Raw genomic sequence first — 26,335 nt, 5'->3', positions numbered from 1 at the left:
TTGCTGTAGTGCTAATTTAGACCTAGGATTGACTTCGTGACCTTATTTGCATATAATGCTAGCCTATAGGTTAACACATGGGTTGAATTCTGGGCCGTCATGACGTGTGAATGCTTCCACACTAACAAGCCGTGGTTTGTTAACCACAATCTGGACAAAGAACCCATGGTTTGGTGTTGGGTTGCAAATTCTGCGTGTGAACCCAGAAACATGGCTTGTTTCAGCAGGCAAGACTAGTAAAGAACAGCTGCTCTACAAGCTAGTACTACAGTACCTCAAATACATTTAGGATACAGGGAAGAAGCGGGCGAGGGAGGAGGTGAACAACCCAGGGCTTGAGAAAACAAACCAGTTTAATTTGATCGTCTGCCAGACAAATCCTGGCTAGGGCAACAAACCATGGGGTAATCATGGGGTTAGCGTTATGTGCAAACCAGATCAATGTTTTGTTTTCTAGGCTCTTATAACAATTCCTATATGAAGTTAGAAAACTATTTTTCATATAAATCTATGGTATAGTAACACACCTTAGCTTACTTAAGGCTCATGTTACTGCTGCATGAGGGTTTGCTTCTTGAGATACATCTCTCATGCATTTAAAGCTGGGGAAAGAAGAGACTACTGAAGGGCAAAACTTGGTCCTTGAATGATGCTCCTTCTCTGTCAAAGGTATGGTAGTGTCTTTTTCTTAAAGGAGAGTAGATGCTTCCAGCACACTGAGAAGATTGCATTAACTAGCTACTGATTCAGAATGTATTATGTGCAACAGGCATTTTTGCATCAGCCTGTCTCAGGAGACATGTCTACTAGGCAACTGGGTAAAAACAACACAAGAACTGTAAAAATAACACAGCAATGTCAACCCTGTAGAGCTTGCACTAGGTCAAACACAACAGATTTTACAAGAACAAGTTCCCTGTGAGATGGTACTACATTGTGGAAAGATTTATTTTTAGGCCTGGCTACAGTAGAATCCAAGAAGGCCATGTGAGATCCAGAGACTTTTTTAAAAAAACAAGCCTTTTGTAACAGCTAGGCAGGCTTGTCTAGGAAGAAAAGGGAAGCAGATGATCCAGGAGTGTTTATAAAAAAATGTTTTATCTCATGTCTTATCTCATATACAGATGTACAAAAAAGTGTCCCGGGGCAAAGGTGCCACGTAGCACAGTGTTGATGGGAAGGAGGGTGTAAGCGCCTGCTTTTATCCCAGCTCCTCCCGTGTCTTTCCCACTTTTTTGGGCAGCTTCTTGGCAGAGGCATCTTCCAGCTCCTTGGCCTTGTAGTAGTGTGGAGCCACCTCCAGCAGCCACGTGCTGTCGATTTCTATAATCTGCAGGAAACAGAAAAGATTCTACATTGCAGCCAGATTTCATCCTCATTTCTTTCTGGTTCCCACCACAGACACTATTCCTTGTTTAGGTAAAAAAAAAAAGGGGGACGTTCAGCATCCACTGTTAATGGGTCACTGAAATGGCTTAAAAGGAGATCCGAACATCTAACTACACAGAAGGCCATTATTAAGTCCTCTTTAGCAACCTGCATGCTCATCAGCACCACCTCCTCAATGGAGACAGTGCCTCTACCTTCGGCCTTTTAGGTTAAGGGGAGGACACGACAGCAAAGCTAGGGCTGTGTTGATTGGAGTTGTCTGCATGGGTTTAGGAGCAAATCATTAGGCCCACACGTCGTCTTCAAGAGCGTGAGCAGAATCACATACAAAATGGTTTCTGTGCATGTGAAGCTGCCTTATACTGCGCAAGATCTATCTAACTTAGAAGTACCTGATGACCAGCAGCAACTCTTTCCCAAGACTGCCATCAGGGATCTCTTTTATGTAGAGATATCAGAGAATGAATCTGGGACCAACTGCATGCAATACAGATGCTTTATAAATGAGATCTAACTCTTCACGGAGAGGACAGCCCAACGGAATATTTGAACTCACTGCCGCCCGCATCATTAAGCTCCTCCTCCCCTACCTCAGCAGCCAAGGCTGAATTCCCAAATGCTACCCACTGAACACTGCTGTCTTCCCTGTGGCAAGCTTTATCCCAAAACACCTGCGAGCACTGCCAGTCACCCCAAATGGGGGAAATTCTCCCCGGAAATCCCAGGAAGGGCCGTGTTATTTTATGCAGTTGGCCCCAAGATGTACCTGTCTCATGAATTCTTTCGTGGTGAAGACCAATTCGTGATAGATGAGCCAACGTGGTTGTTCTTCAAACAGGGAACTGTTGGGGTGGACAAACACCGTTTGCTGGTGCTTGACACTCTTGTAACCGCTGCGGGTCAGGCGGGCCGTGTGATAGAAGAAACCGGCGGTGATGGCCTGTGAATGGAGGGCAAGAGGGCCAAAAAAGGAGTCAAGCATGTAAGGAAAGGTCAGAAGCAGTGTTGTGAGCAACTCTGGCTTCCTCCTCTTGAAAAACCCACCTATATATTGCACTTATCGAGTAAAGCAATCGAAATGCTCAGAGAGTGCTAGTACACTTTGTGTGTGTGTTCTTTTATGAAGTATGAGGTGATCGTGAACTCACACGGACTTACTATAAAGGAATGTACACGGATAACATAACCCAGTGCCCTCACAACCTGTGTTTAAGTGCATGTGGATTATGGCAACTATACACTTTTTCTATTTTATTTATTGATTTTATTTATTAATTTATTACATTTTTATACCGCCCAATAGCCGAAGCTCTCTGGGCGGTTCACAAAAATTAAAACCACAATAAAACAACCAACAGGTTAAAAGCACAATTGCAAAATACAGTATAAAAAGCACAACCAGGATAAAACCACACAGCAACATTGATATAAGATTAAAATTACAGAGTTAAAACAGTAAGATTTAAATTTAGGTTAAAATTAAGTGTTAAAATATTGAGAGAATAAAAAGGTCTTCAGCTGGCGACGAAAGCAGTACAGTGTAGGCGCCAGGCAGACCTCTCTGGGGAGCTCGTTCCACAGCCGGGGTGCCACAGCAGAGAAAGCCCTCCTCCTAGTAGCCACCTGCCTCACTTCCTTTGGCAGGGGCTCACGGAGAAGGGCCCCTGTAGATGATCTTAAGGTCCGGGCAGGTACATATGGGAGGAGGCGTTCCTTCAGATAACCTGGCCCCAAACCGTTTAGGGCTTTAAATGGCAATACCAGCACTTTGAATCGGGCCCGGACCTGGACTGGTTCTATACACATTTTCTAGTGTACAGAACACTATACAACAATTCTCAACGAGGCCACACAATGAAGCCCTAACTATATACAGAAGTGGAGCTCAAGTAAGAAGGGAGTAAGAGTACGATTGCTCTCTCAAGAACAGTACATACCCCCTTCTTTTTAGTTTTTCCTGTGAAAACATTATCAGAGCAAGGACCACTTAGTTCTCACACCCAGTTCTTGTCTCTAAGGGCTGCCACATTCCTCTAGAATGCATCTGCACATGCTTTAAATGATTATTATCTTATACCTGGGAAATAGACTGTGCAGAGAGCACATTTCAACACACAATAGCCTCCAGAACAACCTTTACAAGACGTGTGCAGCCATGTCCGCCTTTGTTCATACAAATGCAACCATTTGTCTGTGCAGAGTATTGACACTCAGCAATGCAGTATCCCATGCTTTCATATAGCGTTGGCTCCCCTCTCTCTGGAGTTTTAGGGAAGCGTCAAGTCTTTTTATTGTGCCATATCGTGTCTTTAATCTATTTTAACCTCCTGCTGTGGCACCCACTTGCTTCACGTCTCTCTCGTGCTGCTGTTTTAATGGTTTAGTTAATATACCGGGTTGGATCCAAACTTAATCACACTTAGAGTAAACTCACTGAAATCAGTGGGACTTAGTCCTGACTAAAGTGTCCCATTGATCTCAATGGGTTTACTCTAAGCAGGATTAAGACTGGGCTTGGATGACATACCACAGCTCAAGGCAGGTTATTTAGCCCATGGGTGCTAAGTTGCATATTCAACCCCCACTCAGGGGATGTCTTGTCGTTCAAACACGGCAAACATCGTTTATGCAAGGGTTAAATAGCCCTTGCATAACCCTAAAACAGACCATGGACTATGTGAGAGTTATTTAATCCTTGCATAATACATGCTTGCTGGGTTCAGCAGGGCAACCCCCGAGCAGGGATTGAATATTTAAAAAGGCGGCTGCACATGCCACAGCCTCACTATGGGTTAAATAACCCACATTGGGCTGTTGTGTCATGCAAACATTCCCTCTGTCTGAATTGAACCCACAGTATTATTTTTTGGTTTTTCCCCCCTATTCCTGGGTTTATAATCTAAAAGGCAGGGCAAGAATACTCTAAAACAAATAAATAATATTCACCAGGGCCCCTCTGCAGCAAGAACATTTTATTGCCTATCCCCGTATGAAAGACTGAGATTCTCTGGATGACAGATTCTGTGTTCTGTGGATATGCAGAATGCACACAGACTTGGCTCTAGAAACCTTCCCATCACATTCACAAGCCAGACCTGGAGGGAGAAACAGGAGCAGGGCGAGGTGTACCTTGCGGACTGGGACGTAGTCTCCTTCACTGGAAGTGATGTCCACCTCAATGCGCTCCATCAGCCCTTCCAGCTGTTCTCGCACATCCCGGGCTCGCCTCATGGAGCGGAACTGGATGAAGTTCTCATAGCACCACTGCATGGAGTAACCGCTCTCCACCCACTGAGAGAGGGAGAAGGACAGTTGCAGATCAAGTCCCAGCTCCGGACATCCCATCCATCCACTGACCTAACTCATCTGCCTGACCACACCAGCCATTCCCCTCAGCCAAAGAAAACGTGTCACTGGTTCAGAGCACCCCATCACCTGATGCCATCTGGTGGTAGAAATCTAGCATCAATTGCACGAAGCAGCTTCACTACAAAACACACACACACAATGACCAGCCTTCAGTGACTTGCAGAAGAGCATTTGCCCTCTAGAGTAAAACCCCCTACTAATTTGTCCAAGCCCCTTTGGGTTCAGGAACATTTAGAACAGCCTTCACCAACTTGGTGCCCTCCAGATATTTTAGGCTACAACTCCCAGCATTTCTGACCATTGGCCATGCAAGCTGAGACTGATGGGAGTCAAAGGGCTCATCTACACCAAGCAGGATATTCCACTATGAAAGCGGTATATAAAAGGCAGGAGCCACGCTATTGCTTTATAGCGATATTGAAGTGCACTGATAACTGTTGGGGTCCACTGACATGTACCATATACAGCTTTCATACTACTTTCATAGTGTTATATTCTGCTTGGTGTAGATGTGTCAATGGGCCCCGATAGTTGTCCGTGCACTTCAGTACCACTATAAAGCAGTAGTGTGGCTCCTGCCTTTTATATACCACTTTCATAGTGGAATATCCTGCTTGGTGTAGATGAGCCCATAGTCCAAAACATATCTAGAGGGCACCAGGTTGGGGGAAGGCTGTTTGAGAACAAGTGCCTACCAAGGTAATTCTCTCATCCAACTTCTTGCCACATTTAAGAGCCAATGAGCCCTTCCCAATCAGAAGCCAAGTGTTGGAAAGGCCCTTGAATCCCAAACCAGGAATCCCACATAAAGCTTCCTATCAGAAGGACATTGGGAAGACACAGCTCCTATGATAGACACACTTGGAGGTGAGGCTAGTAAGAGCCTCAAGAGGCCATCAAATCAATCCAACCTCAAGGATTAAATTCAGTCCTCAATCACACCAACCAGAAACATTTGTCTAATTTGGTGTAAGAGAGACTTCCAGTATGGAGAGGTCACCACACTCCTAAGAACATGGCAAAGAACACCACTACAAACCTAGCAACCCATTCAAACCTAGCAGGTGAAGCTCTTTCCCTGAGCTAGCCTGGGATTTAATTGAAACGGGGGAGGAGGGGCTGAAGGGACTTTTCACCCCTTCTTCCCACCCTGACCCCATCTCCAGTCTCCAAAACCTAGAAGTTCCTCACTTACCTGATTGTAAACATTGAGAAGAACTAGGTGGTCTCCGCCAGGCAGGAAGAAGTTCATGCGGGCATTGTCAGCATGCACCACTTTGTCTTTGGGACGGTAAAAAATGGCATTGTTGACCGAAAGCATGGCGGCGATGGTGAGGATCTGCTCTGAGCACTTGTACCTGGAGAATCCCAGTAAAGGCAAAGGGCAGAGTTAGGTCCGAGCAAGGCAAAAGAGGAGTCACCTTGGAGCTGGGGCAATAGCCTGGCACTGGAACGTAACCAGCAACAGCAGTTCCAGGGGTTTGGGGAATAGGGGCACTCCGAGGACAAAGCAACCCAAGGGGAGCCAGCCTCTAAAAAGCTAAAGGCAAATCGACCAATTTAATAATCACAATTTAAATCAGGATTTCCCTTGATACTTCATAGATTTCCAAAATAAATCTACCCACTAAACAAGTTAATTTACAACTAAATTCTCCTAATTTTACAAAGACTTTGTTTTAATGTACACATTTTCAAAAATGTAATCAATTTAAAATATTTGTAAAATCTCATTGATCTATAGCTATATCTATATATCTCAATAATTGTTTGTCACCCTGTTTGGGAAAGTTTATTATTGAGTAGGGATGTATGTTCTCAGTGAAAAATAAACTTCTCAACCCTTTCCAAATAAAATGCATATTCTATGCTTTGAATATATCCAGCAAATAAAAACAACCGAGAGCTCAATCCTATGTATGTTTAAACAGAAAAGAAAAAAAGCTGGCTGGGGAATGCTGGGAGTTGTAGAACTTTTTTTCTGCCTAAACATGTATAGGATTGTCCCCTCAATAAATCTATATGATTTGCATAGCTATTATAATAGCTCATTCAGGTTTTGGAGAGCTTTGGAATTTCCTAGGAAGGCTGTAACACAGAGCGAGACCAGACCAGACCAGACACTAGGAGAGGTATGGAGGTCACAAGCTTCGCTCGTGATTTACTGAACGGCCGTGAGCAAGGCTAAGCGCATAATTAATTGGCTTGGAAGAGACCAGGAGGAAGTGAAGGACTTACTGTTCTGAAGCCAGGATCATCTTGGACAGCATGGGATCCACAGGCAGCTCTGCCATCTTCCGGCCCAGCTAAATACAGGACACAGAATGGGCAAACTTGACCAAAGGGCACGAAAGCTGGCTTGAGCCACACAATACTGCAACCAGACACGTGGTCCTCACCTGGAGGTGAGGATCTCTTGTACTGACAGTTGGGTAGGCCAAGCCAACCCCTCCCGAGCAGAACAGCTCAACCAGCCCACCCCCAGGAAACACATCCTTTTCAGTTGAATTGTCCTAATTGGGGGTGTGTGTGTTCATGATTTTAAACACAGAAAAGGTGAGTGGGCTATCACCCAAATAATAAAAAAAATGACTGGTGACCGACATGGGAATAGCTAAATCTTTCAAGTGCCCAACACAATGTAACACATCCACGAGGAGCCTGTTCTTGGGAGTGATTTCACCCTCTGCCCCAGCATGCCTTGCCTTTGAGTCTTGTCAAACACATGGGAGAAGGGTGCCTGGGCAAAATATTTCCCATCATTTATTACAGGCTGCTAACCGGTGCATGGTATCGTAATCACATCCCTTCTGAAAGATCTGCACAGGTTGCCAGTTGTTTACGAGGCTCAATTCAAGGTGCTGGTTTAAAGCCCTAAACGGCTCAGGGCCTGGCTATCTAAGGGGTCACTTAGGTCAGGACGAATCTACTCAGCCTAAGATCAGCAGGAGAGGCCCGTTCTAAGACGCGCTTGCATTGGCACACAGGAAAGGGCTTTACCCGTGTTGCTCCCAAACCCTGGAAAGCGCTCCCTCTGTGGAGTTACGGCTTCTCCCCACTCTCTCTATTCAGGAAGGGCTTAAAGTATATTTTTTAAACTTGGGTTTTTAACATTGCTATGGTTATTATAGCCTTTTAAGGTTGTTTTTAACATCTTACTAGGCTTTTATTTGACTATGGTTTTTATGTTTCGAAATTCTTTTGAACTGCCTTGGTTGGTTTCAGAAAGGAGGATATACAATAAATCCATTTGAACCCCTTGCAGACACACCTCCAGGGAGCTCAGGGAAGCACGCTCACTTCTTTTACCCTCGCAATTAATGACATGGGACAGGCTAGGCAGAGAATTGATGAGGGCCCCAGAATCACCCAGCTAACCTTGTGGTTTAGCAGTGATCTGAATACAGGCCTCCCTGGTCAAAGTCCAACACTCTCCGTTTCCGAAGAGCTCTCTTAAAGGAGTTTCATGAAGCCAATCATTTTGGAGGTGGGGAAATAGCACATCCTCTTCTATTATTATTATTATTATTATTTATTTATATAGCACCATCAATGTACATGGTGCTATATAAATAAATTCTACATTATAAATGACAAATGCTACAGAAGTCTTCTGGGCCCATGGAGCCAGGAAATAATTGGAAGACTTGAAGACCCATCCTTCTCCCAGGGGAATTCCCACTGAAGGAGGGTGGAGGCCAGGTGGAGAAACCAGTCTGAAAAAGTAGCCTTGGAACTAAGAAACCGTACCTTGGTGAGCTCACCAAGATGGTTGAGAGCCCCCAGTGCATAGAGTTGCTCCAATGCCAAAACCAGAGTCTCGTGAGGCGGTGGGTCCATGAAGTCAAAGTGTATCAGATCATTGATGCCTAAAGGGAGAGACAAAGGAAACGCAGGCGATCAGTTTAACGCCTCTCTACAGAGCCTCAAGACTGTAGAGTATTTCCACCACCAGAGAGTGCATCTTCTCCAATCCTTTTTGTAAAACAATGACGACAACAACAACAATTTATTTCTTACCCGCCTCTCCGATTGGATCGAGGCGGGGAACAACAGCAAGCATAAAATACTGATTAAAAACATAGTATACACGATTAAAAACATCATAAAAGCATCCTAATATTCCACTGGATAGGCCTGCTGGAAGAGATTAAAAACCGAGAAAATGCTCCTGCTTCCATCCGGGGAAGCCCGAATCAGGCCTTGTGGGATCCAGCGTGGCCACTCCCATACTTCATTCCCGTCCTGGTTTGCTTATCTGCACACCCAAGCTTTTGAGAAGCAGCACCACGTTGCCCAGGTTGGTCCTTTGGATCTCTGGCACCGTGGTCTCTTCCATCTCGTTCTTGTAGGCCCAGGCAGTGTAGAGACGGAAACACTTCCCTGCGGCCACACGGCCCGCCCTCCCTGCTCGCTGGTTGGCAGAAGCCTAAAGGAAGGAGAGAAGGGCATTATGAAGTGTGCATGTCTGAAGAGATGACAATGAGGGATTTGATCCCATCAGATTCCAAGGAGGAATGTTGTTTTGATTACAAGGACAAGTTTAACATGGCATGTAAACCACTTGGTTTAATTTAGAGAAAGAGTAATGTGTAGTCCTTATGACTGTGGTAATTGCCCAGAAGTTTTTTCTTTAAAGGAGTATCTCAAATCCATGAGAACTAGAAACTTGTCTTTAAAAGGAAACGACACCCCAGAAACACAGATCTTCAGGAATGTTTCCCAGTATTCAGTGTGTGCAATCACTTTTATTAAAATGGTCTTAATAGCTTGACCAGGGGAGTCGCCATCAGAATTATATTTTAGTTTGATATCCATCCATTAGCAACAATCTTTTCCCAGCTATCCTTTGAGCTACACTGTGCCCTATGCCCAGTTCCCAGCCACTTGCCACAGGGTCCCTGCATGTTCTGATGGCTGATGCTTCACTGTTTGTGGCTCCACAGACATTGCCATGCGTTGCGCAGGCCTTGAGTTACACAAACCAGATTACAACCTTGAAAGCTCAATAGAATCGTGGTTCATAAATCCCTAACTGATGTTGCACAGCATGTCTGTACAGCTAACACCCCACCCCTTGGTATTTTAGGGCTAGCAGGCTAGACCTCATGCTCAGCCCAACAGAATGCTTCCTGCAAAAGCAGAGGCAACCGGATTAAATGAGAACTGCAAGTAAAGCAGGAGGCGGCTAGGTTTGGCACCTGAACGCTGGGGGCAAATATGATCCGGCTGGGTGAGAAGGGTGGAGGGAAGTACTGAAGGTGGGTACCCGAGAGCAGGGTGTGACAATGAGCGACTCCATGCCTGTGCGGGCGTTGTAGCTCTTCTGCTTGCAAAAGCCGGGATCAATGACGTAAATGATGCCGTCTATTGTCAGAGATGTCTCTGCAATGTTTGTGGCCACTACAACCTGGAGGAGGGAAGAGGCAGGCATTAGCAATCAGGTGGGGGGTCAGAGCCTAAACCACACCACATGAGGGGAAGGGCCACGGCACATGGATAGAGCACACGCTTCGATGAAGATGGTGCCTGCCAAAAATCCGGCTTGTGCAGCTAAAACGAATCTCGGGTAACAGGGCTGGGAAAGGCCTCTGCCCCAAATCTTGGCAGTCAAAGGAAGACAGGGCCGAGGCTCATGGAGGGGGCACAAGCTTCCACAGGCCGGATGTGGAGCCCCCATGGGCCAGAGCTTCTGCACCCCAGGAGTAGACAGTGCTGTGCTAGATGGATCATAGAATCATAGAATAGCAGAGTTGGAAGGGGCCTACATGGCCATCGAGCCCAACCCCCTGCTCAATGCAGGAATCCACCCTAAAGCATCCCTGACAGATGGTTGTCCAGCGGCCTCTTGAAGGCCTCTCGTGTGGGAGAGCCCACAACCTCCCTAGGTAACTGATTCCATTGTCGTACTGCTCTAACAGTCAGGAAGTTTTTCCTGATGTCCAGCTGGAATCTGGCTTCCTTTAACTTGAGCCCGTTATTCCGTGTCCTGCACTCTGGGAGGATCGAGAAGAGATCCTGGCCCTCCTCTGTGTGACAACCTTTCAAGTATTTGAAATGATCTGACTCAGCATTTGAAACGGTCTGACTCAGCATTAGATGGCTTCATATAAGTGCTCCCCCTCTTACAACCACCAACCTGAGAAGCCAAAGCCCTCACACAACTCCCTTGGAAGGAACGTTCCCAGAACATTGAACTGTCAGCGCCTCAAGACACATCCCTCCCAAGCGCAAAGCTCATTCCAGAAATCACCGCTAGAGCCACACTTTCTTCCTCCGCCAAATGTTCCCAGCAGACATACAAGCCCCCGCCCCAAACAGCCAGAGCTTCACGCCCCCTTTCTTTCTGGGCTGCATGAACGTAGTCCCTACCTTCCTGGCCCCTGGTGGGGTTGGTTCAAAGATCTTGGCCTGCATGTCAGACGGCAGGTTAGCATAGATGGGGAGGACCAGGAGTTCAGCAATTTTGGAGCCCAGGCGCCGGCACCGATCCTGCAACATCTCGCAGCACGCTTCAATTTCTTCCTGCCAAAAAAAGTGGGAGCTAGGCACTGCTGCATGTGCAAAAAATAAGCCAAAGCAGGGTGGGGAAATACAGGATAGCCTACCTGGCCAGTGAGGAATACAAGGATATCCCCTCGGGGCTGGGTAACATGGATCTGCAGCACTGATACCACGCAGGCCTCCAGGTAATCAGCTTCTGGTGCCTAAAAGGCAAGGGTCAAACAGACAACATCCAGACTCTCCTCAAGCAAAGCCCATCTCTGCCTCCCAAGAGCATCAGCCCAGGGCATTCACTCATTCAGCATCCCTGTTACAGATTACACATCCAGTGCCTCCTCCATAGGCTACTTTTCCGATTTCTTTCTTTATTTACAATATTTATGTACTGCTCCCCATTCAAAATTTCGGAGCGGTGTACAAGATAAAATAAAATAAAAACAGAATAAAAACATATTAAAATAGTTTTTTTAAAAAAAGCAAAATAAAAGTGAACCATGGCTGGTCATTAAGGGAAGGCTTCCTGGGGGGACGACGTTTCAGAATCCAATATAAACTTCTCCTGCTGACCTTCAAAGCTCTTCACGGTCTAGCTCCTTCCTATCTCTCCTCTCTCATCTCACACTATCGCCCCGCTCGTGCTCTCCGCTCCTCTGATGCCATGCTTCTCGCCTGCCCAAGGGCCTCCACTTCCCTTGCTCGGCTCCGTCCTTTTTCTTCTGCTGCCCCTTACGCCTGGAACGCTCCTCCAGAACATTTGAGAACTGCAAACTCAATCACTGCTTTTAAAACTCAGCTAAAAACTTTTCTTTTCCCTATAGCCTTCAAATATTGAGTTTGTTCTGACTCTATACTGTTAGCTTCACCCTACCCGGTGCCTGTTTACACTTCCCTGTACCTGTTTGCATTCTCCTTCCCTCTTTATTGTTTACTACAACTTATTAGATTGTAAGCCTATGCGGCAGGGTCTTGCTATTTACTGTGTTATCTGTACAGCACCATGTACATTGATGGTACTATATAAATAAATAATAATAATAATAATAATAGGAGACGTCGGAAAGAACACAACGTTGGTGCCTGCATGACCTGCAGAGGCAGGGAATTCCATAGCAGTGGGGCTACCACGCTGAAGGCTCTTCCCTAGGTGGACACCAATCGGAGGATGGTTCTATGTGGAACCACCAGGAGCATGCACTCAGATGACCTCAGTGACTGGGCAGGTTGATAGGGGACAAGGCGCTCTCTCAGGCATCCTGGTCCCAAGATGTTTAAGGCTTTGTACACAAGGACCTTAAACTGGCCCGGTAGCGAACAGGCAGCCAGTGCAGTTCCCTCAGCAAAGGAGTTACATGCTGGATGGGAAGGGGCAGCTCCAGACAACAGCTCTGCATCAGATCATTTTTGGGAGACTTACCATTACTTCTGTTGTCCTGGCTCTGCCTATTGTTTACTCTGACACTAAGACGTCTTGTTACCCCTCCCACACCACAAAACACTGTCTCTTATAATGCTCTTGACAATTTCTTTTTCAAGCCCACTACTCATTTCCCTGCTGGAACTTTCACATCCACTAGTGCAGCGGTTCTCAACCTGTGGGTTGCGACCCCTTTGGGGATTGAATGACCCTTTCACAGGGGTCGCCTAAGACCATCGGAAAACACGTATTTCCGATGGTCTTAGGAACCGAGCTACATAATTTTGCTACATAACAGTTGCAAAATTGCACTTACGAAGTAGCAACGAAAATAATTTTATGGTTGGGGGTCACCACAACATGAGGAACTGTATTAAAGGGTCGCGGCATTAGGAAGGTTGAGAACCACTGCACTAGAGACTGTTTCTACCACCCCAAACAGCAGCAAACTTCAGCTCCTGCTAAACACAGCGGTACCAAATCCCAAGATTCTAGGATGGACAGAGGAACAACAGCTTTCACAGGCAAGACACACCATGGATGAATTTGTACCATCGTTTACAGGGAAAACAACTGCCATGAGGTGACATTTCCCTGTAACAGGTTGTTATAAAATGACCCCCAGCCACATGGCAAAACCAAGTTGTAACTGGAGGAAATGCAATACTAGTTTTCAATGGTAGTATTGCTGTGTGTATATGAGTGTGTGTGCGTCTGTCTGATCATACTCTCCTCTATTTCTGATGTTCACACATGAGTTTTGATGCTTCCATAGCCAAAAAAGCACCACTCATACACAAGAGCGCCAAGACTTGCAGAAGAACAAAAAATCTAGTGAAAACTATCCTAGGGCGGGAAAGAGTCCCCAAACAGCCCCATGAAGGTTGAAGTTCTCAGGGGCCACAAAATGCTGACTGACTTGGCATGGAGTGGAGTATTTTAGAGGAGGGCATGGCCAACGAACAGAACACTGAACAGGTGTGCTCCACGCTGCAACATTTTGTTGCAAATCCCTATTATTAATATTGGTGTAAATAAAAATAATACCAACAACAATGATGATGTTGAGAACGATGATATTGGCCTGATTCAGACAACACGCTAAACCATGCTGCTTAACCACAAAATAGTTAATGGAATGCATTAATGCATTCCCTTAAACATTTTGTGGTTAAACAGCATGGTTTAGCGTGTTGTCTGAACCAGGCCAATGACAATAATTAGAGCAAATAGCCATGGCACAGGGAAATGCACCTCAGGGTGATGTGGACCATATACATTTTAAAAAGTCATAAATACACTGGTGAAAAACAGAAAACTAAAGCAATATGTTCGGAGAAATGGGCTGCTTTGGGCAACCTGCTCGATAAACTGAAGCCACATAAAAGCATAACCGATCACTTCAGCTTGGGGGCAGCAAAACCTGCTAACAGCTGAAGGAGGTATGGGTGCAAGTTTCGTCTAGGTTTTTGCAAAACTAAGGACGTCTCTTACGGAACAAGAACATTCTAAAATCCTTCCCTACAGGACCTCAAGATGTCCGAACTGCTTGGAGCTCTAGCACAGGCAGGTGGCAATCGGTTGCACCACCACCAAACGACCACCCGGTACTGAACCTCTTTAGCCCTGCATCTCAGGTTATGGCAGCCATCAACTCCAGCTATGCAATTTCCCCTCTGCCATTAGTTTAATAGGGGCCTCAAAAGTCTCTATGGCTTAGATCTGACAGTAAATCTAGGAAAAGAATAAACACTTATATGGGAAGAAACTGAGACTGTCAGGGTAGTGAATGCTGTAAAGAAAGAAATTAGCCTAACGCTGGATTCATACAACACGACAAGCCAGAATACAGCTGAGTATGGGTTGAATGTGGCTTGTCTTTGAATCATGGGTTGTTGTTGAACTGTGGTGTTGTTGGGTTATGTGACCCCAGCCATGCTAACAAACCATGGTTTTTATTCATGAACAACCCACAGTTCACAACCCAACAATAAACTGTGGGTTCTCTTTGTGGGTTCATCATGGTTAACAAACCATGGATTGCTGCATGGATGGATTCACATAACACAACAACCCCACAATTCAACAACAATCTATGGTTCGAGAACTCACATTCAACCCATACTCTGGTTTGTCAATTTGTGTGAACCAAGTCACTGTCTACAGGACAAAAATCTAGGACTACATGTAATCCACAGCTCCGTCATGTAAGCACACGATTCAAATCTGGATGTAGAAACTTGCATTCCAGGAAACTTCCTTTTTAAAATAAATAAATGCTGTATTCCTAGCTCTTATGGTGAACTATTCTTATGCGCACTGGTCCTCCCAGGCTGGACTCGCACATCCTATGTGGCTGTTTCCCAAGTGATTCTCAGACCCATCCACACCGTAGCCCTCCCTGCCGGCTGACCTTGGTGTAGTAGATGTCAACAGGAAACCGTCGCCCAGGAATGCGAAAGATGGGAGCATCGTCAAAGAAGGTGGAGAAGCGCTCCGTGTCCAGGGTGGCACTGGCGATCAGCACTTTCAGCTCAGGCCGGAAGCGAGCAATGTCCTTGATGAGGCCAAAGAGGATGTCTGTGTGCAGCGTGCGCTCATGAGCTTCGTCAATGATGATGACACTAGGAAGAAAAGCAGGGAGGTTGTGCCGCTGTGCTGCTTGTTAGCATTTATAAAGCAATTCCTACTAATTTGCAAGTGGATTTGTCCTGAGGCAGGCCAGTGCTGCACCCATTTTATTGAAGCACAAAGGCAATGATTTGCCTAAGGTCATACAATCAGCCTGCAACAGAGGCGGGCCTTAAATCTAGCTCTCCCAAATACGTAGCAAGTGTCCTGTCCATGGAAATACACTGTGGCACCACGCCACAGCAAAAGCATAGCCAATTCCTGGAATGACAGGGACTTTGCTCCCAACGTATGCCATTCCCTGTTCTAGCATGCCCTCTTTACAGTGGCATCAAAACTAAGTCCCTGGAACAAATGAGCATTTTATGATTCTGCCCATACTCATCAGGGCAGCTTATTCTGGCTCTGTGTCTTGTTCAAAATCGTCAAGACTGGTTTGCCTCCTGTTCTGGTAAGCTTTAACATAAAGACAGCATCTGTAGGCAGCACTAACTTTCTATCACCACTAACTACAAAATACAGGTTTAATTCTGATGGCGTGATTGAGATTTTTTTTCCCCTTTTCTGTGGAATTCAGGAAAATTTACTTTTACAACTAAGGCTGGATAAGAAGGCAGAACCCACATGAATGGGAGCCGAATATCAGAGTGGCTGGACGGGGTGCTAAACTGAGTGATGGCTTCTCACCCAATAACCCCTTGAAAAGGTCTACTCAGTTGGTCCTCTTGTTCTAGCAGAAACATGAGGTCCACAAACATGAAGTCTAGGAAACTGCTCTTATGTTTTTGCTTATACATAAATTTGAGATTCTTAGGTTTACAAGTTACATGCCGTGTTTTGTGAAGCAAGTGCTTTGAATTATTTAGTCCGCCTTTCTATAATTCTACAGGAGGTGCAATAGCAAAATCCCTTTCCTCGAGCATGCTATCCAAGCTAACTCAACTACTGAAAGAGTCCCCTGTTGATCTAGTGGAGAGGTCCAGTGTTGTGGCTCACCTGTAGCTGTTCAAGTCAGGTTCAGTGAGGAATTCTCTCAGCAGCATGCCGTCCGTCATGTACTTCAGAACGGTCCGCTCAGAGGTGCAATCCTCAAAACGGATGCTATAGCCCACCTGTGGGGAAGGGCGGATTTCAGATGCAGGTTGCCACAAAACCATCCTTATTATATGCAGAGCATTATCTGGCTGGGAAGCCTATTTAGCTCAAGCCAAGGAGGGACACAGAGAAAAGAAGAGCCCCTGCAGCATGCTCCAGTTCCTTCTGGAAATGATCACAGAATCATAGAATAGAGTTGGAAGGGGCCTACAAGGCCGTCGAGTCCAACCCCCTGCTCAATGCAGGAATCCACCCTAAAGCATACCTGGCAGATGGTTGTTCAGCTGCCTCTTGAAGGCCTCTAGTGTGGGAGAGCCCACAACCTCCCTAGGTAACTGGAAACTGATAGGAAAGTGTACATTGGGGGTAGGGAACCTCAGGTACAGGGTTCCAATCTGGCCCTCAGGAGTTCCCCAGATTGTCCCAAACAACAATAGTTTAATGGTTTCTTGGCTGAATTCCCTCCACCCCATTCTCACAGGATGAAAAGCCTCTCCTAAAACTTTGTTACTGGCATTAAGACCTTTAAGCTAAAATGTGCTGGTTTTTTGGCCCCGGTCCTTAACAGCCTGACTGACCACTGAAATGCACCCCCACCCCCGGGAGCTTCTCTGAAATGGAATTCAGCCCTCGGGCTGCAAGAGGTTCTGCATCCTTGCTAGGCATAGATCCTCATGAGAAAGGGATGAGCGGACACTGCATCTAACCCGAAAATGGTTGGACAGCCAGCCATCAGAGCAAAGACGGACAGACCAAGAGAAGCCACAAAACGTGGCTGCCTCCTAGCTGGGCTAAGACCTCTTCTCAGTTCTTCCCAGCTATTCCAACGTGAACTTTCTCATGCCAACAAAAACACCTTTGACTCAAACAGGGCACTTTGCTGCTGGAAGGATTACTAGACATTGTGAAATTAGTTTAAGGACGAGTGGCTGGCTGAGAGGACTGGGAATGGGACATGAAATTGCCTTCCCCTCCCCTCCCCAAAGCACATACTTCATTTCCAAGCTTGACACCCATTTCCTGGGATACACGGGCAGCAACACTCATAGCCGCCACTCGCCTGGGCTGGGTGCAGCCGATCTTCATTCCTTTTTGAGTGTAGCCCTGTTGGGAAGAGAGAAAAACTCCATGATTCCAGCCCTCAGTACTCATGGGTACTCTTATGCTCTTATGCATAAGAGTGCTGGTCCAGGCACCGTAATGCTGTTACTGCTAGGGAAAGAGACATGGAGTTAACACACACTCGCTTAACCGGTTCAGGAATTGAAATCTTGAGAAGCCCTTTACTCAGGTTAAACTATGGAAGGTGAGACACCTGGGTCCAGATCTGAGACCCAAGAGAGGGGGAAATGACAGCATCTTAAGCAGCTGCAAGAGGGGAATCAAGGTTCTGTGCAGCCGGCAGAGAAAGGCATCAGGAGGAAGAGGCTCAAGGGGCCAACCAGAAAACCTCAGTGGACTTGAAGGAACAAGAGCCCAGCTGCAGACCCCACCCCAGCATTACATAGAGGTCAATGATTGTGGAGGAAGAACATCGATGCTCCCAGCAGAGCACGCCCATGACGCATGGTCTTCGCAGGGAGTGCCGAGGATGCACCGTCCGCCCCCACCATCGTTCTGTCCTTCCCAGCCAAGTTACCTCTTCGAACAAGTACTGCGGGATCTGCGTGGTCTTGCCAGAGCCGGTCTCCCCTTCGATGATGAGCATCTGGTGTTCGGCAATGGCGGCGAGCAGGTCTGCGCAGTAGGGGAAGATGGGCAGGCTGCGGCGCACCTCCTGGATGGAAAGCTTCTTGCGCTCTGCCTCCGATAGCTCTGGCTTCTCCTCCTGGGACTAAAGGAAACAGAGGGGCGGTCAAAGGTGAGCTGCCCCAGAGCAGGATCCCCAGAACACGACACTTCACTCTCCCGACGTGAATATACCCGATCACTACGTTCAACATCTAAGGTTCTCCTCCGGGTGCCTACTTCGAGAGAGGCTTGGAGTGTGGCAACGAGGGATAGGGCCTTTTCAGTGGTGGCCCCCAGACTGTGGAATGATCTCCCTCTCACCAACGCTGCTATCTTTCCGGCACCAGGTTAAGACTTTCCTCTTTGCCCAGGCATATGGCGGCACATCCTAATTACCCACATGTTTAGTTTTTCAATCAGTTTTTAATGCTTTATTTATGTACTGTGTTTTAGAGTTTTAAATTTTGTATACTTGTTTTTACCTCAGTTTTAGAATTTCTGTAAACCGCCCAGAGAGCCCTGGCTATGGGAGCGGTATATAAGTGTAATAAATAAATAAATAAATAAATAAATAAATTAAACAAACACCAGGAAAACACTGTTCCAGAAGCAGAATTGGGGAGGCACACTAGCTCGGTGGTAGAGCACCACGCTTTACATGTAGGAGCTCCCAGGTTCAGTTTCTGGTACCCTCCAGATAAACGCCTGGGAAAGACCTCTGCTTGAGACTTCAAAAAGCTGTTGCTCATCACAGAGATAACACTGGTGGGTGAGCTGGATCTAGAGCCTGACTCGGCCTTCCCCAACCAAGGTCTCCAGATGTGTGGTGCTACAACTCCCAGCATTCCCCCAGCCAGCATACGGAAGGCATCTAGCTCAACGTAAGGCAATTTAGTTGTTCGTCTGTGTTTAGCAGCACACAGTACGCGAAAAGAATACGGCCGTGCAGGTTCACGGCAGGGAATACTAACCTAATGTAATGTTCTAAAAGCACAGTTCAATAAAACACATGGGCGTATCAGACATAGAATGCCTGTTCAAAGAAGCGAGGGCTTGCATCTAAATACGTTGGGGCAAAGTGCTAAAACACAGGTATGATGGGAACAGCTAGATTTGCTGTCCGTATGTCTTCCTTGTTCACATATAAAACAAGGTTGCAGGGCTCTGATTTTCTTCAGGAAAAGGAGCATGTGTGTGAAGAGAGCTAAACCCTCTCCCCAACTTACTCCCCCAGTGTTCCATTGGGTTGTTAGTTCTACTTAGAGGAGATCCACTGAAATGAACGGGACTTCAGTTAGACTAACACGGGATAGAACCCATGACTTCATTCTCTTGGGTCAGGCTCTAATGCTGGAAGTGAGCCAGGCAGAGAGAAAAGGGCATGCAGTAACAGAGCACAGGGCGGTAAGGATGTGTGTGTGAAGGAAAGGTTCCGCACCCTTCACCCCTGTGCCTCTTTTTCTATAGAAAACTGGACCCCATTATAGGTGAAAGGAGCAGGGGGAAGACAATGAATAAACCAATGTTGCTGCCCATCATGTCTTAGAAGTCAAAGGTATGAGGGAAGAAGGTGTGTAAAATAAATAGAAATTAAGGCTGGCATGCTGTTAAAATCTCTGCTCCATCTTCCTGTTCTCCTCCCAAACCCTAGACATTCATGCCTCATGCTGTGAACTGTACAACTCTTGGCTGGTGCTGCCCTTGTATGGAACCATCAAAATCCAATCCTCCATCCCTCCGCTAGGCTTTCCCTTGATGGGGCATAATAACCCACACAACCCTGCCTCCTGTCACTGAGACGTTGGCGACTTCTTGCCTGCATCCTTACGAGCTGAGTGAGCTTCCTTTACCCTTATTTGCTGGAGAGGATATAAATGGAGCTTCGTCTAAACATTATCAAGTGGCAAAGCCCCCATTCCACTAGGAGTCCCTGCCATGGTCACTGATCAAACTGGACCAGATCAGTGTCCTCAGGAAGCCATAGGCTCTGTTCCCTGACCTGCACTCTCCTTTCTTACCTTGTTCTGGGCTGTGCCCCGCATCTGCACGGCATTCACAAACTGGATCATCTCGTCCTCCTCAAGCACGTACTCATAGTCTTTGTGAGGATGGTGCTGACCGGCATCCCGGGCACCAAAATGGAGGGCAGCGGCCCCAATGTGGTCTTCCTCCCAACGCCGCTGCTCATCCCGTGGGGCCAAGTGGTCCTCTGTCTGAGGCTCCTCATAGCGATCAGGAATCTTCTGCGGGGCAAAAACAGACAGGAAGTGGTCACGTTTGGCAGCGTCCATGGTGCATCCTGCAACTCAGGATAACCTTTATATCCCCATTTGGTGAGTGTTTTCTTCAGAAGCATGCCTCACCACGTTTAATGGGCTGCACTCCTAAGTGTACATAAGTTGCCTCAAATAAGCAAGAAACCTGGAGAATTGAACCAAAGCTGGCCCTCCGGGATTCCCCAGATGGCCACGCCCCCTTCCCCACCCAGCCACCAATCATTGGGTGCTTTTCTGGCTTTTGCAGTCCCCCCCCCCCCATTCTAAAAGGTTGAAGTGCCTCTCCCAGGGCTCAGTTACCGGCAAAAAGAGCATGAGATAAAATATGCTGGTATTTGGGGCCCACCCCTTTGTCTTTGGCCCCGCCTTCCACTGGAAGGTGCTCTGAGAGCTTCTCCAAAACAGAATCCAGCCCTTAGGCTGAACAAGGTTCAACACTCCTGCTTCTAACTGGAGAACATGTGGGCTGACCCAAAGCCATTATACATGCAATCTATCACTTAATTTCATTTTTCAGTGATTTGTAAAAGGGGACTGTGACAAAATGGTATTATATGTTATTGCTTATATGTGTATAGTTAAGTGTTTGGTTGAGGGTTAGATTTGCTGTGGCCAATTCTTTTATTTTCAGGAAATGGTAAATAAGTGGGAGGGGGGAGTCAGAATGGTGAGCAGCTTGAAAGGTGTTGTCTGATTGGTTGGTTATTATTATTATTAATTATTAATTACATTTATATACTGCCCCATAGCCGAAGCTCTCTGGGCAGTTGATTTGAAAGAGAGAGAGAGAGAGAAAAAGAGAAAGAACGGGGCGGTGAAGTGACAGTTTGACAGTTAGCTTATTAGAGAGTTAGTGAGGGTTGGAGTGAGTTGGGTTTAGTAGAGGCTTGTATCAGGATAGGATTAGGAAAGTAAGTGGGGTTATAGGATTTGGAGGTGGTTAGTACTCCCCCTGGGGCGTTGAAGGAGGTAGATTTATGTGTACAATTTAGAACAAACTTAAAGTGCTTAAAATCTTTTACTTATGAATAAACTTCATTCTTATTTTGTTATATCAACCACGTCTGCTCAGTCATATGTGTTACTTCAGTTAGACAATACACACGCACACTCTCACACAAATAAGTAATTAAAAGAAGGTTTACTGTTCCCTCATACTTTTTAGACGATAAAGAATAAGGTTGTGGCAGTGAAGGAGGTGTAAGTAGACGTCACAGAGGCTGGTAACGCCACAGGGACAAAGTCCCTGATTTGGGCATGCACACAATCATTACCTTGTTGCGACTCTCCTCAGGCATATAGTATCGATTGCTTTTCTCCATCTTCTCCTGCTCTCCGGCCTGCTTGTACTGCTTTGCCAAGTCACGCACTTTGCGTTTATATTCCAACTCCTGCCGCTCGATGGCTGTCAGCTCCATCTCAGAGAAAAGGTACTCCTCATCTGCGATCTCTGCCTCCAAGTCTTCAATCTTGTCCTTTTCCCGTTTGGCCAAATAATCCCGGCGGGACTTCTTACGCAGCTCTGGAATCTGCCACGCAGAATGGGAAAATAAGGGGTCAGGCTGGTAAGTCAAAACAGCATGGTCTTTGCAAGATTCTTCCTGATTCCTAGTCTGAGTTGTGTGGTTTTTTTTGTTGATTAGGAAGATTTTTAAATAAGACTCTAATGAAGAAATAATGTTTCCTTCAGGGTTAGTAATTGACGCAGCCGGTCAAGCTGCCCTGTAAAAATAGATATGTGCAAATAATAAAAAAATGGTTGCAAGAGGTTAGTTGTGTATACCTTTCTGAAAAGCTCTTTTCTGAAAAGCTCTATTCAATATTCTAAGTGGATACACCATATGCCCCAGTACATACACTACACGGACCCTGTTCAGATGACACACTAAACCATGGTGGTAAAACATTTTGAACTAAACATTATGACTTAGTATGTTGTGATCCATGACTTAGTCTGTCATGTGAAACATTCCTAAACATGGTGCCTTCATAATCACGGTTTAAACGCACTCACTAATTATTTACTACAAAAGGGTTAGTGGCCTAACCATGGCTTAGCATGTTTTCTGAACAGGCCCAATGTGTTCAATGAACAAGGGCAAAAAAAATCACTGCATTAGTCTGAGCCAAGGGAACAAAGAAGAGAAAGACAACTGTTTAGAATGCCTACAGCTATTTCATGAACCAAAAAGTACATCGTGCGAAAAGGGAAATAAAAGTTCTTACCATGACTTTCTTGTCCTCTTCTGCCATCTTCAGACGCTTCTGAGCTTCTTCATAAGCCTAAGCTCAGCAGGACCAGAAAAAAAAAAATACACAAACATATAGCTCAGACCAAAGCAGACAGTTGTCAGGGTTGTTATCATCACACATGGGTGCAATATCTTCAAGACTGCAGACTAACCAGCCCTAGACATGCGGTCAAGGAAGCCAATCAAAGGGACTTTACTGCCATTTCACAATTAATCTAGGACTTGATGCTGATCATCATGAAAGCTCCCAATAGTAGTAAAATCCACATAGAATGAGATATACAAACAGGTAAGAAAATGCCAACAATAAAAAGCAGAGCAGGGGGCAAAATATAAGACTCTTGGAGAACCCAAGACAGAGGTTTGAAAAGTGAAGGTGAATAAAAAGGAGTTGGTCAGGACACATTTAGTATTGGGAAAGAAAGCCTTGCATAGAATCAAGAGAGAAAAATGCTTAAAGAAGGGCTGGAAAAGAATTACATTCCTGCAGGCCAGTATCAAAAGTCAACTTTGCAAAGGGTTGAATAAGGGCTATTCTGTGCTGCAAAATAAATAAGGATCCAACTTTCTGGGTTGGGATAATTTGTACAGAGAGCTTACAACTTCTTCTACAAATGATCAAAACTGAGCAACTTTGAATGACTTCCCTTAGTGTGCAGCATTTATTTTCCAAGGTACACTGTTTTGAATAATTTATTCTGCGCCTGCTATTCGGGTAAAGGAGATATACCAGGCGCTGATGCCCTACTCCTGATCATGGAGATCGTAGTCAGGAATTTCTTTGAATTCTGAGATTTTATCAGAAAAGGCCCACACTCTATCAAGTATATCTTTGCAGCCACAAGGGCTTGAAAGGAAAGCTATGACTCATAGAAAGCGGCATTCTGTAGCCGATGCAACATTCTGCTTTTTTAAAAAAATGCCCAAGTGGAATCATGCTATATACCCACCCACCTTATATACACTCGTTACAGCATCACATTTTTAAACAAATTTTGAGGCCCTAGATAAAGCATTCCCAGCAGTGATGGAACAGATGCACAATGTGAGAAACTCAGGGCAGACAGTGAGGAGCACAAACTAGGGAGAGAAACCAGGAGGGGCTCCCATCATGGAAGTAGCATCCACAGACTGAGCCCCCCACCTTCTTGTCTGAACGCTCCAGGATGTTGCGGGTCTTATCCTTGTCCTTGCGCTTGACCCGCTCAGCAAAAGCATCACGTTCCTCCAGGTCCTGCAGTCGCTCTCGCTCGCTCCGGTCCCACTCGTCCTCAGAATCCTCCTCTTTTGTAGACGATGCTGCCGGTTTCCTATGCCAAGAATGACAACAGTGGGCAACGTTGCTTCCCTTGCTTTCTAGCCCAACTCCAGTCTCTGCAAGTGACTGGCACTCACCGCTCCCCATCATCTCCGCTGCCTTTCTCGTCGGAGTCTTTGTCCTCCTCCTCTTCTTTGCGCTGCCTCAGGTGTTTATGCCGCTTCCGCTGCTTGCCCTCAGCACCTCGTGTGGGGCGTTGACGCTTGGAGCTCCGGGCTGCTGTTGTCTCGCCGGCTGTTTCATCATCACTGTCCTCCAGCAGGGTGTATGAGCGGTTCTTCTGCTGCAAGGCCAAAGCCTCCTGCTCAGCTGCCCTGGCTGGACGCTCCCGCGGGGCCTGGTGTGGAACCTACCAGGAAGGAGAGATGACCTTAACCCTTAAACATAGATGCACAACCCAGTTCCTTTGAGTGTCTATTCCAGCTTTCTCAAACCTGGTGTCCTCTAGATGTGCTGGACTACAAATTCCAGCATGCCCCAGCCAGCATGCAGGGAGTTGTCGCCCAACACATCTGGAGGGGACAAAGATGAAGAAGGCTGGTCTATCCCAATTACTCATCAAGGTGTTTCCTCAGAGACCCATTTCATGCCTTCTTGCCTTCCAACTGCCCCATTCCTCATCTGCTCCCCACATTAACCCCACTTGTACACACAACCCTGCAACCCCACATGAAAGATGTAGTGTGCCAGTGTAGTGGCTAAAGGTCTGAGCCACGAATTAGGAATTCCCCAGTTCAAATTTTATGTCCACAAGTATCTCACTAGATGGGGCCTTTCGGCCAGGCCCAATCTCTTCCCCTTGAAACCCCCCCTCCCACCTGCAGATGGTAATTCTGAGCAACCGTACAGGGTTACTGTAAGGATTAGAAAGTAACACATGTGAAGTGCTTTGAACACTCAAAAGCACCATAAGCTAAATCAAGATATGTTAACCCTCATACTTCCCTTCATTCCCTGGCAATTGTCTACGGTAGGGATAACTAAAAGATCTGGTGCCTCATGGAAGCACCAGTGAAGGGGTCAGTTTCTGTGTAAAAGCACAATTCTAGTCCCTGGACCACTGCATTGAGAACAGTGGCCCTGAGAATAGAGAAACTGGCTATCCTTGTCCTAAAGAAACCACTTCAGCTGTGGTTGTTCTTTTCTCTGTCTAACTGAGACAACCCTGGTTCTTTTCCAGGAATGAAGTAGGTGGCCTTTGGTAATCCACATTTCCCCCCCTCCTCAATCCCTCCCCCCATTCACAATATAGGATAGTAATTTTGGCCTCCATTACAAGGATGTTGTAAACATTACTGAAATAACAGTGTATGGAATATTTTGGATGCTCAGAAAGTGAGATTTCCAGTTTTACACATCTATACTAATACTTCTCCACCCTGCCTCAGACATCCTTCCATCGTGTCTGGATACAGCTCTAGCTGAGAGCCCTTCTCCCTCCTGCTACCAACTCTCACTGTGGAGGGCATCACAGGCAGGGCACACAGCAGCCCTTCCTCTGTGCCCATGACCTGTTGTACACTGTTGTAACCAGCCTTGACTACTGGGCAGTATAGAAAGGAAATAAATAAACGAATAATAACAACAACTCTGCAACTAAGAATATAGTGCCTGAATTTTGCTTCTTCCCCCCCTCCCTTCCAATGTCCTTTTGTGTCTTGTCTTTTTAGATTATAAACCTGCAGGCAGGGAATGTTTATTTCTTATCTTTGCAAGCCTCCTTAGCTAAAGGCCAGAATAAGAATGTAGACATGCTTGCACTGGAGCAGGGAACCCTCCAGACGTACTGGACTACTACAAGCACCCATCAGTTCCAGCCAGCATGGCCAATCAACAGCGATTATGGGAGTTGTAGTGCCATAGATCTGGAGAGTACCAGGTTGTCTATCCCTGAATTAGAAATAGGTTTATTCATAGACACACATTCAGATTCTCACACACATAAACACGGGATTTACGTAGGAAAAGCCCACCCCAGGCACTTTCCCCGCCCACTTTCCTTAGTAAAGCTCCGTAGGCCCCGCCTCTCGCAGTACTTCCGCCCCTCCCCCCTCGCTCGCCCAAGGCGGGCCGCGCGCGCTCAACCACCAAACCGTCTCACCCGCTCCCACAGCTGTTGAGCGAAGGCGCGCGCGGAAGGGTCGGTGACGCGCAGGGTCTCGGTCTCTTCCAGGCGGGCGAGCAAGTCGTCCGGCGTGCGGCTGCGATGGGCCAGGCCCACCATGAAGGCGACCACATGGCGCTCGCTTAGCCCCAGCAGGGTGTGCAGCTGCCCGGACACCCAACGCTCCAGCTCTCCCGCCATAGCAGCGCGACGCCGAAAGCCAAAGGGCCCGTTTTCCCCCTTCCCACACAA

General features: G+C 46.5%; 1 protein-coding gene across 1 annotated transcript; it reads right to left on the bottom strand.

Moving 5' to 3' along the window:
- Positions 1–1,079: 1,079 nt before the first annotated feature.
- Positions 1,080–26,335, bottom strand: DHX16 (DEAH-box helicase 16). The gene is made up of 20 exons (XM_063122261.1): positions 26,081–26,335; positions 24,057–24,328; positions 23,806–23,971; positions 22,636–22,692; positions 21,684–21,938; positions 20,152–20,376; positions 18,042–18,236; positions 17,396–17,506; positions 16,304–16,419; positions 15,090–15,300; positions 11,367–11,465; positions 11,131–11,283; positions 10,028–10,168; positions 9,025–9,187; positions 8,509–8,627; positions 6,997–7,064; positions 5,954–6,116; positions 4,519–4,680; positions 2,156–2,329; positions 1,080–1,330 (listed from the first exon to the last, which is right to left on the bottom strand). The coding sequence occupies exons 1-20, from the start codon at positions 26,282–26,284 to the stop codon at positions 1,202–1,204; spliced, it is 3,183 nt and encodes a 1,060-aa protein (XP_062978331.1). The 5' UTR covers positions 26,285–26,335; the 3' UTR covers positions 1,080–1,201.

Source organism: Elgaria multicarinata, chromosome 3 (genome assembly GCF_023053635.1).
Source record: "Elgaria multicarinata webbii isolate HBS135686 ecotype San Diego chromosome 3, rElgMul1.1.pri, whole genome shotgun sequence".
Taxonomy (NCBI): Eukaryota; Metazoa; Chordata; class Lepidosauria; order Squamata; family Anguidae; genus Elgaria; species Elgaria multicarinata.
The sequence above is the reverse complement of the archived record's forward strand: the minus strand, read 5'-3'. Positions and strand labels throughout refer to the sequence as shown.

Bases quoted from the DNA above. Each gene is read 5' to 3' on its own strand.
- DHX16 (XM_063122261.1), bottom strand. From the start codon at position 26,284: ATGGCGGGAGAGCTGGAGCGTTGGGTGTCCGGGCAGCTGCACACCCTG. The intron at 24,329-26,080 runs GTGAGACGGTTT...CCTTCCTGGTAG, and splicing joins CTCAACAGCTGTGGGAGCGG to GTTCCACACCAGGCCCCGCG. The intron at 1,331-2,155 runs GTACATCTTGGG...TGTTTCCTGCAG, and splicing joins CGAAAGAATTCATGAGACAG to ATTATAGAAATCGACAGCAC.